Here is a 16,533-nt window from a genome sequence, read left to right on the forward strand (position 1 = left end):
GAGAGGAGGCGGGCACCAGGAAGAGGAGCGAAGTGTCTGTGGGGGGTGGATTCCTGGGGAGAGAAGGGAGAAAGCGGTTCTGGCGCGAGCGACTGAAGGGTCTGCGGTGGGAGGTGTTTGGGGGAGAAATGGGGGCCGAATGAGAGAAAGAAAAGAGAGTTCGGCTCTGGGGAGCCCTGGGGGGCCACAAGGGCTGGGGTGAGGACGGAGGCCCTGGCCCGCGGCCTGTGGGGCGAGAAGCTGGCCCCGTCCAGAGAGGCCTGGGCCAGCGGGTAGCGGGGCCGGGAAGGAGAGGGACGCGCAGAGAATGTGAGGAGACGCGGGGGTGTCGAGGAGGGGAGGGCGGGGGCTGGCCAGATCTCGTTTAGGGCGCACGGAGCCCCGCGGTGCCCAGGTCGGGGAACGGTGGCGGGGGCCGCGAGCCGCAGGGAAGCCGAGGCGGGGCCCGGCGCGTGAACTTTCTCGAGTTTGTTTTGAAAACGATTCAAGTTCTGGGCTTTGTCCCTTAAAACAAACTTTCACGTAGAAATGTCTTCCTCCTTCCCAACTCTGAGGAACATGGGCGACTTGGGCTGGGCCACATTTCTCCCGTGAGGCTCGGTACGGCCGAGTGGCACTCCCTGAGGTGGGTCGGGCAGGGATTCAGAGTTCTCTCCAGAGGCTGCCTCTCGTCTTTACTAATGCAGTTGCAAATGAAAACATTTTTAAGGGGAAAGATGCACCAGCGTGCATCTTGAAAGGGCGAGGGAGGGGAGGAGGGAGTTAGATTGCAATCAGGTTGAGGAGGAGAACTGGGTCAGGGACAAGCTTGTCATGACTGGGAACCACCTGGGTTTTGGAAATAATCTGTATGAAAAGTTCTCTTTGCAGTAAAAGTGGATGGTTGGTCATGATGTTGTAAATTCAGTAAGTCTTTTAAGTCTTAATGTATGTTCGGGTAGATTTTTCCTATAAGCCGTACCGCCTCAATTCAGTCTGCCAGGTATTTACTGAGTATTTAACATTGTTTGGTGTACAATGAGGACAAATAAAATTTCTGCGCTCGAAGAGTTTAAGGCTTGAGTGGAGAGAGGGGATTTATACAATGAAGCAGTCTAAGAACATCCATATGGGCTGTATGATCAAGTGCCAAGATGTGGATTATTTAATTCCATCCCAGAGCAGTAGTTCTTCAAGTTAGAGGAGGAATTCATGTCCAGGCTCAAATTTTGCTCGATTAGGGGGTGTTATAAAGGGTTACTTGTGTGCTGTGATTTGAGGAACACCAAGAAAGCATCTCTGCCCCCAAATACCTCTTCTATCCAGGTATTAGTGCCTAAAAGTCCACGTTAAGCATTCAGTCTTTTAGCTTGAGCACTGAACTTTCCCTGCCTGGCCCTTTCCAACAGCATATGTTTGTGAGAAGTTTAACAAATTAAAACACGAACACCTGAATAATAACCTGAATACTACACACAAAAATAAATTATTTTTGTGCATAACTATTAGTTAATTTCACATACATTACTTAGTGTGATCCCTGCATACACACAACTTTCTAAGGTAACTTAGTGGGCAAGTGTTATTCCTTTAGATTCGATTGTTGTGGATTAATTTATGACTCTTCTGAACAGCTTGGTAGTACTGCAGTCTTGGGTAGGTGGGTTGGGGAGGAAGAATTAAAGCACTTATAGGAAGGGCAAGAAGACTCCAAAGCACTCTTAGACATATTCTAAACCATTTGATAGTTCTTTGTGGGGCCACTTCTATGGGGAGGGACCTGTACAAACCGAGTGAATGGTAAAGACACAGTGGTAAGACTGTGGCTGGCCTCAGGGACCTGTGTGTAGGAGAAGCCTGCCAGGCTTGGCTGCCTGCAAGGTCAGGTCGTAGCATAGCCTGAAAAGAAGTCTGAATCGAAGGCAAGAGAAGAAGTTGTACTTATTTTAATGGTCCCCACATCGTAGCACAAGCTGTTTTGCATAAGATTTTAAGAGGTATGCTAATATTATAACAGCAAAGGTAGGTCAGCTCCCTGCCTTTCCCGTTCTTAGTCTCAGATGTTGTGGATAAAATAATAAAACAGAGTTCCTTTCATTTCATTGATGGGAATACTGTAGTAAATTGTCTAAATAAGTGGCTTTAAGCTTGTTAAAGCAATGCGTAGAGTTTGGTGGAAAAACAAGTAGAGATTTATTGCAAATTAGCTAGTTCTCAGGTACTATAAAGTATCTAGGCCTTTGGGGAAAACAACAGAATCTTCTCTTCCCTTTTCTTCTCTTGTATTTAGTTTTCATTAAATTTTCTGCCCCAAGGGAAAAAAGGGAAAGGTTGGTTATATTTACTGGTTTGGGGGCTTTTGTTGTGGGGTGTTTTGTTTTGTTTTGTTTTGAGACAGAGTACTCCCTCTGTCACCCAGGCTGGAGTGCAGTGGTATGATCACACCTCCACCTCCCCGGTTCAAGGGGTTCTTCTGCCTCAGCCTCCGAAGTAGCTGGGATTACAGATGTGCACCACTATGCCCAGTTAATTTTTGTATTTTCAGTAGAGACAGGGTTTCGCCATGTTAGCCAGGCTGGTCTCGAACTTCTGGCCTCATGTGATCCGCCTGCCTGGGCTTACAGGTGTGAGCCACCATACCTGGCCATATTTACTTGTTATTTGAGAAACAGTAGGAATTGTGCCCAGGAGGAAAGAGATAGTCTTGTGAAGGTGGGCAAAGACAAGATGATCTTTTAGATCAATAATGTGTGTAAGCTCAAATGCTTGCAAAACTATTGTAAATGAAAACAGCCCCTCACATATGGGTCAGCAGTCAGTTCCCATGGGAAATTTAGTGTTCCATTGAGTGGTCCTGAGATTTCCAGTTAACCTCACTGCACTCTTTAACTATAGTATAGGAGAAATATCAGTAGTACTAAGGTAAATTCTAAGACCAGGCAGTGCAGGAAAGGATATAAAATAATGATTCCTTTTTCTGGATTCAGAGTCTGTTGGAGGCAGTTGCAGAAAAAGGCACTCTTCCACTTTTTTGGTACTGTTTTCCCCAGGCTACTCACAATGGCAGTCTGGCTGTCTCCCCTCCAATGTTAGCATGTAATATGAGATGCTTCCTCTCTTAGAGATAAAGCTACCTAAATAGAAATTTTACTGAATATGGATGACAGATAAATCCCTAACCATTCCAATTTTAACAGATATGTGTATTCAGAGGAACTTCTATAATTAATATAATTCTGGCAGAGTGTGAAAGAACTGAAAAACTTTGTGCTCAGTATTGGTGGAGTGGTCACCACAACATTTTAAAGAGAAACAAGGGAGACCGTATGAGTTCCAACTGCTGCTCCATATTTTCCAATGGTAATACAGTCTCTAACTTCTGACATAAAAACACCCACCCTAAAATCTTGAGGACTCATATGCAAGACCTCGTTATTTTTTCATTCATTCTCAAATACTTAACTGAACACTATGCCGGCTATAGAGACACAGTGGTAAACAAGGCAGATAAAGTCCCTGCTTATCTAATTTATATTCTGTTAAGGGCACGGAGGGGAAAAGTAAAATAAGCAAGATAATTTTGGTTTGTGATAAGAGCATCCTAATAACTGAAGAAATATGATGGGAAGCAGACAACCAACTTTAGACAGTGGTGATCAGAGTAGGCTTATGAGTAGCTGAAACATGAAAGATAAGGAGCCCATGCAAGATCTGAGAGAAGAGTGTTCTTAGCAGAGGGGCTAAGTGAAAAGACCCTCAGGTAGGCTGGCACTTCAGGGAGAGGGGCTTAAGGAACAACAACAAAAATGTTTGAGGGACTGGAGCAGCTAGTGTTGGCACCGTGATATGAGTTAAGACTAAAGAGTAGAGGGGCTCAGGACTTTCAGGGTCTTATAGGCCATGGAAGGAAGTTTGAATGATTGGACAGTTTTAAGGAAAGACGAAAAATGATCTGATTTAAAATGTTTACATTTCTATTCCAGTTACTATATAAAGTTTATGGGGGCTAGAGTGGGAACAGAAACAGTAGGATGCCAGGTGTTTTGGACTAAGGTTGTGGCTGTAGAGATAGAAATGAACAGACTTAGGACATATTTGAATTATAGCCCATTAAATTTACCAGTGATTTCAGTGTGGGGATGAGGGACAGAGATGAATCAAAAATGACTTCTGGGTTGTGGGTTGAATAGTTGGTTGGATGGTATTGTCAATACTGAGATGAGAGTTTGTGGGGAGGAATAGATTAGGTCAGTGAGTCGTGGTGGTCTTTGAGGGACTGAGGAGGACACGCATGATTCTGAAAGATTTTCAGACGAAGAGAAGAGGGCAGTTTTTAGCTAATGTTGTTTTAAAGTTCCCAGTTAAGGTTGTGGTATGGGTCATTAAAGAGGTCATTTGTGCACTAAAAAGAATAAACAGGGAGCCGGGCGTGGTGGCTCACACCTGTAATCCCAGCACTTTGGGAGGCTGAGGCAGGCGGATCACTTGAGGTCAGGAGTTGGAGACATGCCTGACCAACATGGTGAAACCCCATCTCTACTAAAAATACAAAAATTAGCCAGGCGTGGTGGTACATGCCTGTAATGTCAGCTACGTGGGAGTCTGAGGCAGGAGAATTGCTTGAATCCGGGAGGCGGAGGTTACAGTGAGCCAAGATCGCACCACTGCACTCCAGCCTGGGTGACAGAGCAAGACTCCGTCTCAAAAAAAAAAAAAAGAAGAAGAATAAGCAGGGAATTCTGTGATCTGGATCTCAGAAGAATTTCATTTCCTTCCTTCACAGGGTTGTTATGAACTAGACTGGTCCAACAGGAAAGTATGATAGATGTGAATTGGTGCTTCTTTTCAACCTTTTCCAGAAGCTCTCAAGCTGTTCTTGTGGATAAGACAGAGAATATGTACTCCAATGCAAAGACTTTTGGTTGAATTACAACTGGCCAAAGGTATATCCAGGCTGTGTGGATTAGTGTTTACTAGGCTTTCCTGAAAACTTTGTCTTTGACTGCATCCCATTCTGTGTCTTGAAAGAAGGTATAGAAGGCATCATATCATATAAATTTGGTGGAAGGGATATTAAGTATGTCTCATCTCATGGCAGATTAAAAATTCAGAAAGGTCTTGACAAGTTGGTTTGATAGGCTGAACTAGCAAGATGAAATTTAGTAGGAATCAATCTAAGGTCCTGCGCTTGAATCCAAGGTTTTCCATCCGATCAAGTATAGAACGGAAGAGACATGACTTAGCATAGCATTTCTTAGAGGAGGGGGAGACCAAGAAATTTAATCATTCCTAAGTTCGAGGATACACTGGCAGTGTACTAGATCTGCTGTGAAAGCTAATGCAATTTATATGCTCCAGTGATAATTTCTAGAACTGGGAAAGTAACACTTGTGTTTGACTGTGTAATAGAAATTAAGTTTATTTTTCTTAATATGCCTTCCAAGAATAAAGATAAGCCAGCAGTCCTTTCACAGACTCATTAGAATGGCAAAGAGACTCAAGCCCATCCCCTGGGAGTTAAGTTGAAGTAACTGGGAATACAGAGCCAGGAAAAGAAAACTCAGGGTTCACTTTATAGCTGTGACATTGAAAGGGGATTGGAGATTTCCTGATGGTGCCAGGGCAAAGCCAGTGCCAATGGATGGAATTTACAGGGAGAAAGATGCCAAGTCAGAGACATTTTAAAAATTGGAGGGCCTGCCTTACATAAAGTTACTGGCAGTATTTATGAGTTGATGGGATGTGTAGAAAGAATTCCTCCATCTCATGGTCACTGAACCAGATGACCTTTCAAGATCTTGCCAACCCTGAGATACATGGATAACTCTTTTTCAGCTTTCTCTTCTTGTCACAACTATTTGCCTTTTTCTATTTGGTGGTTTTCATGGCAGCTGAAGGGGAGATAGCTGATGCACTGTTTTGGTTCCACAGGTGTCTGGTTTCATAAGTCAGGACCTGCATATGCTGCTGGTTGACGAGATTTGTAAAGGACCTCCCTTTTCAGCACAATGACTGATTGTATTTCTTACATTGTTGTTGTCTTCCCAGGTGACTGTAGGACGAGGATTTGGTGTCACATACCAATTGGTATCAAAAATCTGCCCCCTGATGATTTCTCGAAACCACTGTGTTTTGAAGCAGAATCCTGAGGGCCAGTGGACAATTATGGACAACAAGGTACAGGAATTCACAGAATCCTAATGACTTTTATTTGTTTTTAAATTACTTTTTTTTTTTTTTTGCATAAGTAATTCATGGTATAAAATTCAAAAGTATAACTTCTTTCCTAGCCATCCAGTTTCCTTTTCCAGAGGCGCAGCCACTTCCATATGCTGCCAGAGATTAGATTATGCTAAAATAATTTCTCTTGATTTGGGTCGAAGTTTGTTACCTTAAAGAGAATACCTGAATTGGGGTAGTAGGTCCTCTTCCAGAAACTAGACTAAGTTACTGGGCAAATCAACCTGTTTGAGGTGAAGCTCCCAGAGACCCTGGGAATCTGCAGAATCCGCTAACGCTTCTGGAGTACGCTTGTGGCTCAGTGAACAGGGGGAGGAGGGAGAAACTGATCTGACTGCACTTAGCTCCTTGCCTTCCTCATTCCTTTCAATCTGAGCAACCTCCCCTGGCTTTTAAAACATGTTTTAAATGTTGGTGTTCTGAAGATTTCCTTTGGATAATGGGTTTTTCTCCTTTAGACACATTTGAAAACCACTAGTTTAGTGGTAAATGTGTTGAGGGAGGTGCAATAGTATATAAAGCCCAGCAATTAGAAAGTACCTAATGTGCTGAGTGTGGTGGTGCATGCCTGTAGTCCCAGCTACTGGGGAAGCTGAGGCAAGAGGATTGTTTGAGCCCATGAGTTCTGGGTTATAGTGTGCTACGCTGTTCTGGTGTCTGCATTAAGTTCGGCATCAATATGGTGTCCTCCTGGGAGCAGGGGTCCACCTGTTTGTCTAAGGAAGGTGAACTGACCCAGGTTGGAAGAAGGGCAGGTCAAAACTGCTGTGCTGATCAACAATGGGATTGCACCTGCGAGTAGCCACTGCACTCCCGTGTGGTTGACATGGTGAAGCCCTGTCTCTATCAAAAAGAAAAGGCCGGGCGCGGTGGCTCAAGCCTGTAATCCCAGCACTTTGGGAGGCCGAGACGGGCGGATCACGAGGTCAGAAGATCGAGACTATCCTGGCTAACACGGTGAAACCCCGTCTCTACTAAAAAAAAATGCAAAAAACTAGCCGGGCGAGGTGGCGGGCGCCTGTAGTCCCAGCTACTTGGGAGGCTGAGGCAGGAGAATGGCATAAACCCAGGAGGCGGAGCTTGCAGTGAGCTGAGATCCAGCCACTGCACTCCAGCCTGGGCGACAGAGCAAGACTCCATCTCAAAAAAAAAAAAAAGAAAAGAAAATACCTAACATGCAGATATACAAGCACCCAGGATATATGATGAAAATACAGACTATGAGGTGAGAGAAATTCTAACATAAACAGTTCATGTTTAGGAAGTATAACATGTCTTTAAGTACCATTTCATATTGCTTCACTGCCCCAGTTAGGATTTTAACAGTACCATTAGAAGGGAGGATATCCCACAGGTCTGCCCAGCAGCCTCATTTTGCATGCATAAAACTGCTAGATTTAAGCTGTTGTAAAGTATCTTCCTGCTCTAGAATTAAGTTGAGTTGGCACTGTATTGAAGGAGACAGTACACAAATGCTAAGTAAATAAGTTCAACACTTTCAGCAATGCACCATGAGCAGGGTAAAAATTGGCACTGGCATTATCTACTTTAACCCCTTATGTAGACAGATGAATCTGAGGCCCAGAGAGATAAACTGCCTTGCCCAAGGCCTTCTCTATAATGAGCCAGGACTTAAGTTTCTCTGCTATGCCCTGTGCAAATACCAGTAAAGTACGTAAGCAATTTGCTATACTGGCTTTATGACATCAAACAATTAATTATGCATATTTAAAATATAGCTGCAAGGTTTTAAAGCCTCTGTAATAGTGTATATCAAAACAGCTTAGGAAAAGATGTTTTCCTCATCAGAGTAGGCTGTATGAGAGTTGGGATTACAGTATTATAGAGGTGAGTTTTCTGCTGCTGCTTTTCTTAATTATGTGCAGTGTAGGTGTGATCCACTTATGGGATTAGCAGATTTTCATAGGTTGGGAGGCCAACAGCTGATCAACTGTAGTGTTATTTAAATGTCAACCACAGGGATACATAGGCAGCCTGTGCAAGATCAGATCATGACTGTGCTCCGGGCTCGCTCTCCAATGTTTGCTTTGTACCCTTCCTTCTAGAGTTGCTGTTATCATGTGATTCTTCTGAGGTCTCAGTCAGGCAATAGAAAGGAAAGGTTTCTTAACAACCTGTTTAAACTTTTTAGCTGTGATTGTGAGATAACTGATTTTTAAGAGAAGCTAGGACTGGGGTGTTTTGATGGAACAATTCTTACAAGTAAATCCCCCCTCCCCTCTGCACTTTTCTTTTGATTACAGTTGCCCCCTTTCTGGCTTCCTCCTGGCATGATGCCATGGCAACCCTCTTCTGCTGATAAGGGACCTGAATTTCAGCTGTAGGATATTATTGCTGTGGTTGTGTTTGAAGTCATTTGCCAAGTCTCTTTCAAGAGATAGGTGTTTCTAATAAGTTAAAACTCAGAGCTGCATTCTCTTATCTGCTGGAATGGCCAGAAAGTGAGAGCTTAAGTATGGATACAAAAATTGCAAGAAATGTTATTTTGGTTTAAAATTGGCTTAAAATATAGGAAAAAAACCCTTGGAAGACAGCTAACTCTGCACACAGTATGAGGATGGTTCTAGTTGTGTAGGTTTTGGTCAATTCGTAAGCTCTTCAGATGGCCATCTTTGTATTGGTATCCAGCTCTTTCAGAAAATTGGTTGTTTTAAAGTCACAGTATGAAATGCCTTAGAGGTTCGGTCACGTCTTACTTGAGCCTTTCCCATTCTTACCCTCCTCTCCTGTTGCTTTTCACCTGCTGCCTGGTGATTCCTACTATTGTTCTTCTGCAGAATCTGGCATTTCAAGTCTCTGGTGAGTGTACTCTTATGTGAACAATCTTTGCTGCTTGGGACAGTCCAGCTTCTGGTCCTCAGCAACTAGAGCAGTGGTTATCAACCCCATTTCCAGTTTTTGCTCTCACCTGGGGTACTTTTTAAAAATACTGATGATCGTTCAATAAAAACGTTCATTCGTCAGAAGACACCATTAAGAGAGTAAAAGGCACACTCAGAGGAAGATGTTTGCTACATATTATAGTCAATGAAGGGCTTATCCTGAGTTATATGCAGAACTCCAATAAGAAAAAGACAGATATGCCCTATTTAAAAATGAGCAAGAGACAAGCGCTTCACAGAAGGTTGTATCCAATGAAAAGTTGTTCAACCTCATTAATAATTTGAGGAATTTAAATTAAAACCATAGGCCGGGCGCTGTGGCTCAAGCCTGTAATCCCAGCACTTTGGGAGGCTGAGACGGGCGGATCACGAGGTCAGGAGATCGAGACCATCCTGGCTAACACGTGAAACCCCGTCTCTACTAAAAAAATACAAAAATTAGCCGGGAGCGGTGGCGGGCGCCTGTAGTCCCAGCTACTCGGGAGGCTGAGGCAGGAGAATGGCGTGAACCCGGGAGGTGGAGTTTGCAGTGAGCTGAGATCCGGCCACTGCACTCCAGCCTGGGGGACAGAGCGAGACTCCGTCTCAAAAAAAAGTAAATAAAACCATAATGGAATACCTCTACACATTCACCAGAGTGGCTAAAATTGAAGACCAGTGATGCCAGGTATTGGTAAGGATATGGAACGATAGAATGCTCTTACCCTTCTGTTGGAAGTGTAAATTGGTACAGCTACTTTGGGAGATTATTTGGCATTATTCATTAAAGTTGAGCATACATATAGCTTTTGACACAGTATTTTCACTCCCAGGGAAACAGCCCAAATGTCCATCAACAGTAGAATGGATAAATTGTGGAATAATCTTATATTGAAACACTATAGTGTATATGAATGAACTACTATATCTAATAACATGGATAAATCTCACATAATATTGAGTGAAAGAAGACAGACCCAAAGAACACATATTATATGATGCCATTTATACAATGTTTAAAACCAGGCAAAATTACCATGTGCTATTAAATCTGGATAGTAGTCACCTTATTGCCAGGGTGGCTACTGACTAGGAGGCACACAGGGTTTCTGGGATGCTGATAATGTGGGGTTTGTTTTGTTTTTGACCTCGTGGTAGTTACGCTATGATGTTCATTTTGTGACTGTTCATCTAGTTGGTACATTTATGGTTCGTGCACTTTTATGTTTGCATGTTCTACTTTAGTAAAGAGTTTAAAAAATATATTGAGGATGCATAATACAATTGCTGAAATAAGACTTGATGATATCAAGTGCTGGCAAGCATGCAGAATAACTGGAACTCCTCAACGTTCAAGTGTGAATATAAAATGGTACCTCCACTTTGAAAAACTGGTGGTTTCTAAGAGTCAAATATATACTTGTCCAATGATCCTATTTCTAGGTATTTACCCAAGATTAATGAAAGCTTATGTTCTCACAGAAACTTGTATGTGAATGTTTCTAGTGGCTTTCTTTTTTTAACTTATTTTTTTGAGATGGAGTTTCGCTCTTTTCGCTCAGGCTGGAGTGCAATGGCGCGATCTCGGCTCCCCAAAACCTCCACCTCCCGGGTTCAAGCGATTCTCCTGCCTCAGCCTCCCGAGTAGCTGGATTACAGGTGTGCAGCACCACGCCCAGCTAATTTTTGTATTTTTAGTAGAGTTGGGGTTTCGCCATGTTGACCAGGCTGGTCTTGAACTCCTGACCTTAGGTGATCCACCCGCCTCAGCTTCCCAAAGTGCTAGGATTACAGGCGTGAGCCACCACGCCCTGCCTGTAGTGGCTTTATTAATATTCATCAAAAACTGGAAAAAAACAACTAGGGAATGGATAAACTGTGCTCCACCCATACTACCTTCAATATTACTCAGCAATAAAATATAACTGCTGATAATGCAACAGGGTAGATGAATCTCAGAGGCATTACACTAAGTGAAAGAAGCAAGACTCGAAAGTGTAGATAATAAGATTCCATTTGTATTACATTCTGGGAAAGGGAAGAGAACAGATAAGTAGTTGCCTGGGAATGTGGGAAAGGTTGACTACCAAGGGGCACTGTATCTTGATATAGTTACACAACTGTATGTGTTGGTATATAACTAACTTTTAAAATACTGATACTTAGTTCCTATCTCAGACCAGTTAACTCACTCTGAGGGTGAAACCCAGGCACTGCTCTTTGTTTTAAACCTTCCCGGGTGGTTTTACTGTATAGCCAGGGTTGAGAACCACTGAGCTACATAAATTATCTAAAGCACTCCAAGAAAACATTGCCTTTTGGTTTTGAGTTTCCACTTTCCTCAATAAACTGTTTAAAAGCAGCTGGGCAGAGATTGAGCATCTAGTGAAGTAATTCCTGTCTAAGCGGATGTGCATTATCCCACCTTTTTCCCATTGGTGGCTAAGAGACATCAGGCAGACCCAGGTATCGTTTTCTGCTGCTAGCATTGTTCAAGTGGGTAGTTATGAAAACCAACATCAAGAAAGCCTTGAACAGAGCATGATTATTTAAACCATTGTATTTGAGATCATCTCTAGCAGTACTTGATTGTTCTTGTACAGCCATGGGATGTTTGTCCTTTTCTAGTCGCCTTACATGAACAGAGCTGACTCAGGGCTTTGGTTTAAATTATACCACTAGATGTCACCAAGAAGTGATGAATGGGTAAATATACAAGGATTCAAGGACAAAACGTGATGGAAGAATTTTGAGTTTACTTTCCAGCTTTTAAAAGGGCTCTGAAGGCAATGGGTTAATGTAGAGGATCTAATGGAGGGCTGCAACATATTGTGAAAATTTGCCCCAGCTTCTGAGGGATTCTTATTCTCTTTAGCTGTGGGCTGCCTCTGTAATCTTATTTATTTATTTTACCTTATCTTAGCTTTGGAGACTTTCCTTAAATTTCTGTACTTTGGCATTAGGTGGCCTTCTGTGTCTTATTACTTTTTCTGATACCTTTTTCCTGCATATAATCTAAAATTGACTGTCCTGCTCTAAAATTGTTCTCAGATAGATTGTTCTGGCTCCATCCCTCTCATTTGTTATTTCTCATATGTTGTTTCAAAATTCAGTAAAACTTATCACTCCCCATAGTTTCTCAGGCTGTATAGAAAGGGTGTGAGGAGGTTTCCTAGATGAACCAGGTTAGACCCGATGCACAGTGGGTTAAGACTAATCTTTCTGTATGTATCTATGCCAGTCTTTTCTTTCTGTGTAAACCAAGTAATAGAAGATAAAACTGGAAACAAGAGCCTAATGCCAAACCAGAGCTGAGATCTGATCTCTACTTGCCCTTTACCCTCTGTGCCTTGTGGTCAAGCCCCCTGTCCCTCATATTTATGTTGACTGGGGATTTTTTCTAGCTGAAAGTAGGTAGCTATAGTTGCCAGTGTAAACATAAATCTTGGTCCCAATTCAGAAGTGAGCATCATCTCTGGCCTATCCCCTGAACTTAAGTCCTTGATATGGGTTAAAATGCTCGCCAGTATATTTCAACTCTGAATCTTGCCTTTGTTTCAAGTCTATTTTAGGACTTGTCATCTCCATTTAGCATCCCTTAGCTATCCCAGCTGCACATGATATTCCTTTGCATTTATAGGCTATGCCATTTAATCCCACATTTACTTATTTGTGCCTTTGTGTTGTCTTTTCCACAGTCAGCTGCTGAAAGTTTTCATGTCTTTTCCACTCAATATATTTACCTTGCATGACGTTGAGCATAGAATTGAAATGATTGTTGATGAATCAGTTGAACCAAGGCATAGTAATAGTAGTGAACACTTATGTAACACGATGCCCAGGCACTGTCTAAATAATTGCCATATGTTATCTCATTAAATCCGCACAGACACCATAAGGGGAGACTTATTTTCCTCCATTTTATTGATGCAGTAACTAGACCATAAAGAGGTCAAGAAACCCGGCCAAAATCACCCAGCTGCTAAGTGATAGAGCCACATTACAAACCCAGGCAGTCTCACTCCAGGATCTGTGCTCTTAACCTCGATACTATGACTTCTTTAAAACCATAAAAGTTTATTTTATTTTATTTATTTTGGAGACAGAGTCTCGCTCTGTCACCCAGACTGGAGTGCAGTGACACAATCTCGGCTCACAGCAACCTCCGCCTCCTGGGTTCTAGCAATTCTAATGCCTTGGCCTCCCAAGTAGCTGGGATTACGGGCACCCACCACCATACCTGGCTAATTTTTGTATTTTTAGTGGAGAGGGGGTTTCACTGTGTTGGCCAGGGTGGTCTTGAACTCCTGGCCTCAAGTAATCCACACACCTCGGCCTCTCAAAGTGCTGAGATTACAGATGTAAGCCACCACTCCCAGACAGTATAATATTTATTAAGCATTTATTCTGTGTGAGTCATTGTGCTAAGTGATTCACATGCATTATCTTATTCATTCCTCACGGAAACAGTATGAGGTAGGTACTGTACTATCCCTATTCTGCAGACAAAACAGGCATGGAGAGGTTAAGTGAATTGTCAAATGCCATGCGGACTATGAACCCGCATCTGAGTCCAGAGCTCCAGCTCTTAACCATTATCCTGTATTGCCCATATATCCCTGTTGGCATTAATTGGCTCAGATCCTATCTGCCATTTGACCCCAGTACCGGATTTAGTACTCTCTTTTTTTTTTATTTATGTGTGCGTGCTTGTTTACCAGTGTGTTAACGAACCACATCCAGAGATAGCATTTGAACCTACTTCATGGACCTCATCCTTAACTACTGCTTTCTTCACTAATAATATTTTTTCTAGTTTTGGGACATTGCTCCAGTTTAGGTCAATAGGAGCTAGCCAATTTCAGTTTCCTTTAATGCTATTCCATGTGTTTGAGTAAATTATCCACCAATAATAAGGTGATTCCTGCCTGTTAATATGGCAGTTCTCTGTGGACGCATGAATGTGAAATATAGGTAAAAAGCCAAAGCACTGCTTAACGAATGCTGTTTCTAGGGATGGTAGTTTATGAATCTTTCTTTTCTATTTGTTATCAAGAGTTTTCCTTCTGAAAAGGCAGAAGGTTTTACAGCAGCAGGAGAGAGATTCCATTAAGAAGACGAAAATCACGAAGCTTATTTCTTCTGTCTTTCACTTTCCCCAGAGTCTAAATGGTGTTTGGCTGAACAGAGCACGTCTGGAACCTTTAAGGGTCTATTCCATTCATCAGGGAGACTACATCCAACTTGGAGTGCCTCTGGAAAATAAGGAGAATGCAGAGTATGAATATGAAGTTACTGAAGAAGACTGGGAGACAATATATCCTTGTCTTTCCCCAAAGAATGACCAGATGATAGAAAAAAATAAGGAATTGAGAACTAAAAGGAAATTCAGTTTGGATCAATTAGGAGGTCCTGGAGCTGAAGGCCCCTCAAATTTGAAATCCAAAATAAATAAAGTGTCTTGTGAATCTAGTCAGTCAGTGAAATCACAGGGGAAAGGTGAAGTGGCCAGTACACCCTCTGAAAATTTGGATCCTAAGTTGACTGCCCTTGAGCCAAGTAAGAAGACCACAGGGGCTCCCATTTACCCTGGCTTCCCCATAGTCACAGAGGTTCATCATGAGCAGAAAGCCTCAAACTCTTCAGCATCTCAGAGAAGCTTACAGATGTTTAAGGTGACCATGTCCAGGATTCTGAGGCTGAAAATACAGATGCAAGAAAAACATGAAGCCGTTATGAATGTGAAAAAGCAGACCCAAAAGGGGAACTCAAAGAAAATTGTGCGAATGGAGCAGGAACTGCAGGACTTACAGTCCCAGCTGTGTGCAGAGCAGGCGCAGCAGCAGGCAAGAGTGGAGCAACTAGAGAAGACTTTCCAGGAAGAGGAACAGCATCTTCAGGTACCACACAGAAGGGAAGGGCAAGACTGGTCTTCAGGAGTGGGGCAGGCACTTCATGGGCCTCTGGCCAGAGTTCTCAGTTTCTGGGCCAGGTACCAAATTCTGAGCACCAAAGACAAGAAATGGAATGGGAACAGTAAACTTTTGAGATCAGGGAAGGGGACTGAGTAGAGGGTTAAGGCTTCAGCATGCTGATGAGATCAAGAGCCAGAGATGGGGTGCCAAGATAGGGTAAAGTGACCAGCAGAGCCAGCCAGGACACAACTCATCTCAGGATGCAAAGCTGAGGCAACTCACAACCAACATGAATTCAGGGGGAAGTTAGGTGAAGGTCAAGATGCCGCAAAACCACAGTATAGTCCAATTAAATCATTAGTTGTCTTCAAGACTTACGTATCTTTGCTCTGTGGCCAAGGCCAAATCACTTAGTCCCAGGGCAGGTACAGGTCAGCTGGTTCCTCTGCCCTTGTACCTGACAGTTTGTTAGCTATAAAGGTTAGTTAACTCTGTAGCTAACCCAGGAGGTGAGAGGCTAAAAAGGCAGAAAATGTTTTTGTTTCTGTTTTGAGCAGCCAGCATGTGATGGGACAGATGCACCATGACTGCATTGTTGGGTTGAATGATAAACCACCTTCCACAGTGCTTATAGTAGGAAGGTAAAATAATGACTATCTTAGCTTTGTAAAGGTAAGACCAAATGTGTTTCCATCCCTGAGTCATTTGCTTCAATGACAAACTCTTGCACAAAGCTTTAGGCTAGAGCAGATCCTGTCCTTGCTCAAAATGTCATTTCCTATCTGGCAGGAACCACACATTTTACTCCCACCCAGTTGCTCAGATAATATTGAATGTCAAGAATTCCCTATTGTTGACTTAGAACTCACACGGCCAGTCACAACTAAAGTGAATAAACTTTTTTGTTTGGGTTGCCCAGGGTAAGGAACAACCAGAGGTAGTGTTGGCTTATTTCTGAGCAATTTATAAATTTCATTCTGATCTCTGCCATCCCCTTGAACTGGTAGTATTAGCAAAAGCCATGGATTAAATAGGTCTTTTGAGAGTATACACTGCTTCCTTACATGTACCTTTTTGCTTCCCTTATCCAGCCTAGACTAGTTCTTGAAATTAGTAGAGGGTGGTTTATGTCTACGTGTTTAGTATATCACACCTTCACTAGGACAGAACTCTCTGTAAAGGCTAATATGTTCACGAACAGGTTACTGTTGATTAATATTTGTGGCTGCTCCGGACATGCCTCAAGGTATAGCTGCAAAATCTTTTTTTTGAACCAAAATGTTAAAGGCAAAAGGATCAGTTTGGATAATTTTTCTGGGTATGAGTAGGTCGTGTACATATTGCTCATAGTAAAGTGTATCTAGTCCCTTGTTTATCAGCTGCATCTCCCTCTGCCCACCAAGCCCTAGGGATTTATCCTACCCCCCCGCCCCCCCCCCTTTTTTTAGAGGCTCATTAAACCCTTGCTGCTTCACACCTTTTTTTTTTTTTTTTTTTTTTTTTTTTAAGTACTCAAA

General features: G+C 42.6%; 1 protein-coding gene across 5 annotated transcripts in view; it reads left to right on the forward strand.

Moving 5' to 3' along the window:
- Nucleotides 1–16,533, forward strand: part of RNF8 (ring finger protein 8) — a 38,085-nt gene that overhangs the window by 396 nt on the left and 21,156 nt on the right. For 4 of the 5 annotated variants that reach the window (XR_645950.2, XM_009205043.2, XM_003897551.3 and 1 more), the window contains exons 2-3: nucleotides 6,028–6,156; nucleotides 14,264–15,001. Coding sequence is in view for 4 of the 5 variants with exons in the window: in XM_009205043.2 (XP_009203307.1) it covers nucleotides 6,028–6,156; nucleotides 14,264–15,001 (867 nt within the window). In the remaining variant the exon portion in view is untranslated. Of the gene's footprint in view, nucleotides 1–4,730; nucleotides 4,923–6,027; nucleotides 6,157–14,263; nucleotides 15,002–16,533 lie in introns of those variants that run through there. The other variant, XM_021937203.2, reaches the window with a different exon arrangement.

Source organism: Papio anubis, chromosome 6 (genome assembly GCF_008728515.1).
Source record: "Papio anubis isolate 15944 chromosome 6, Panubis1.0, whole genome shotgun sequence".
Taxonomy (NCBI): Eukaryota; Metazoa; Chordata; class Mammalia; order Primates; family Cercopithecidae; genus Papio; species Papio anubis.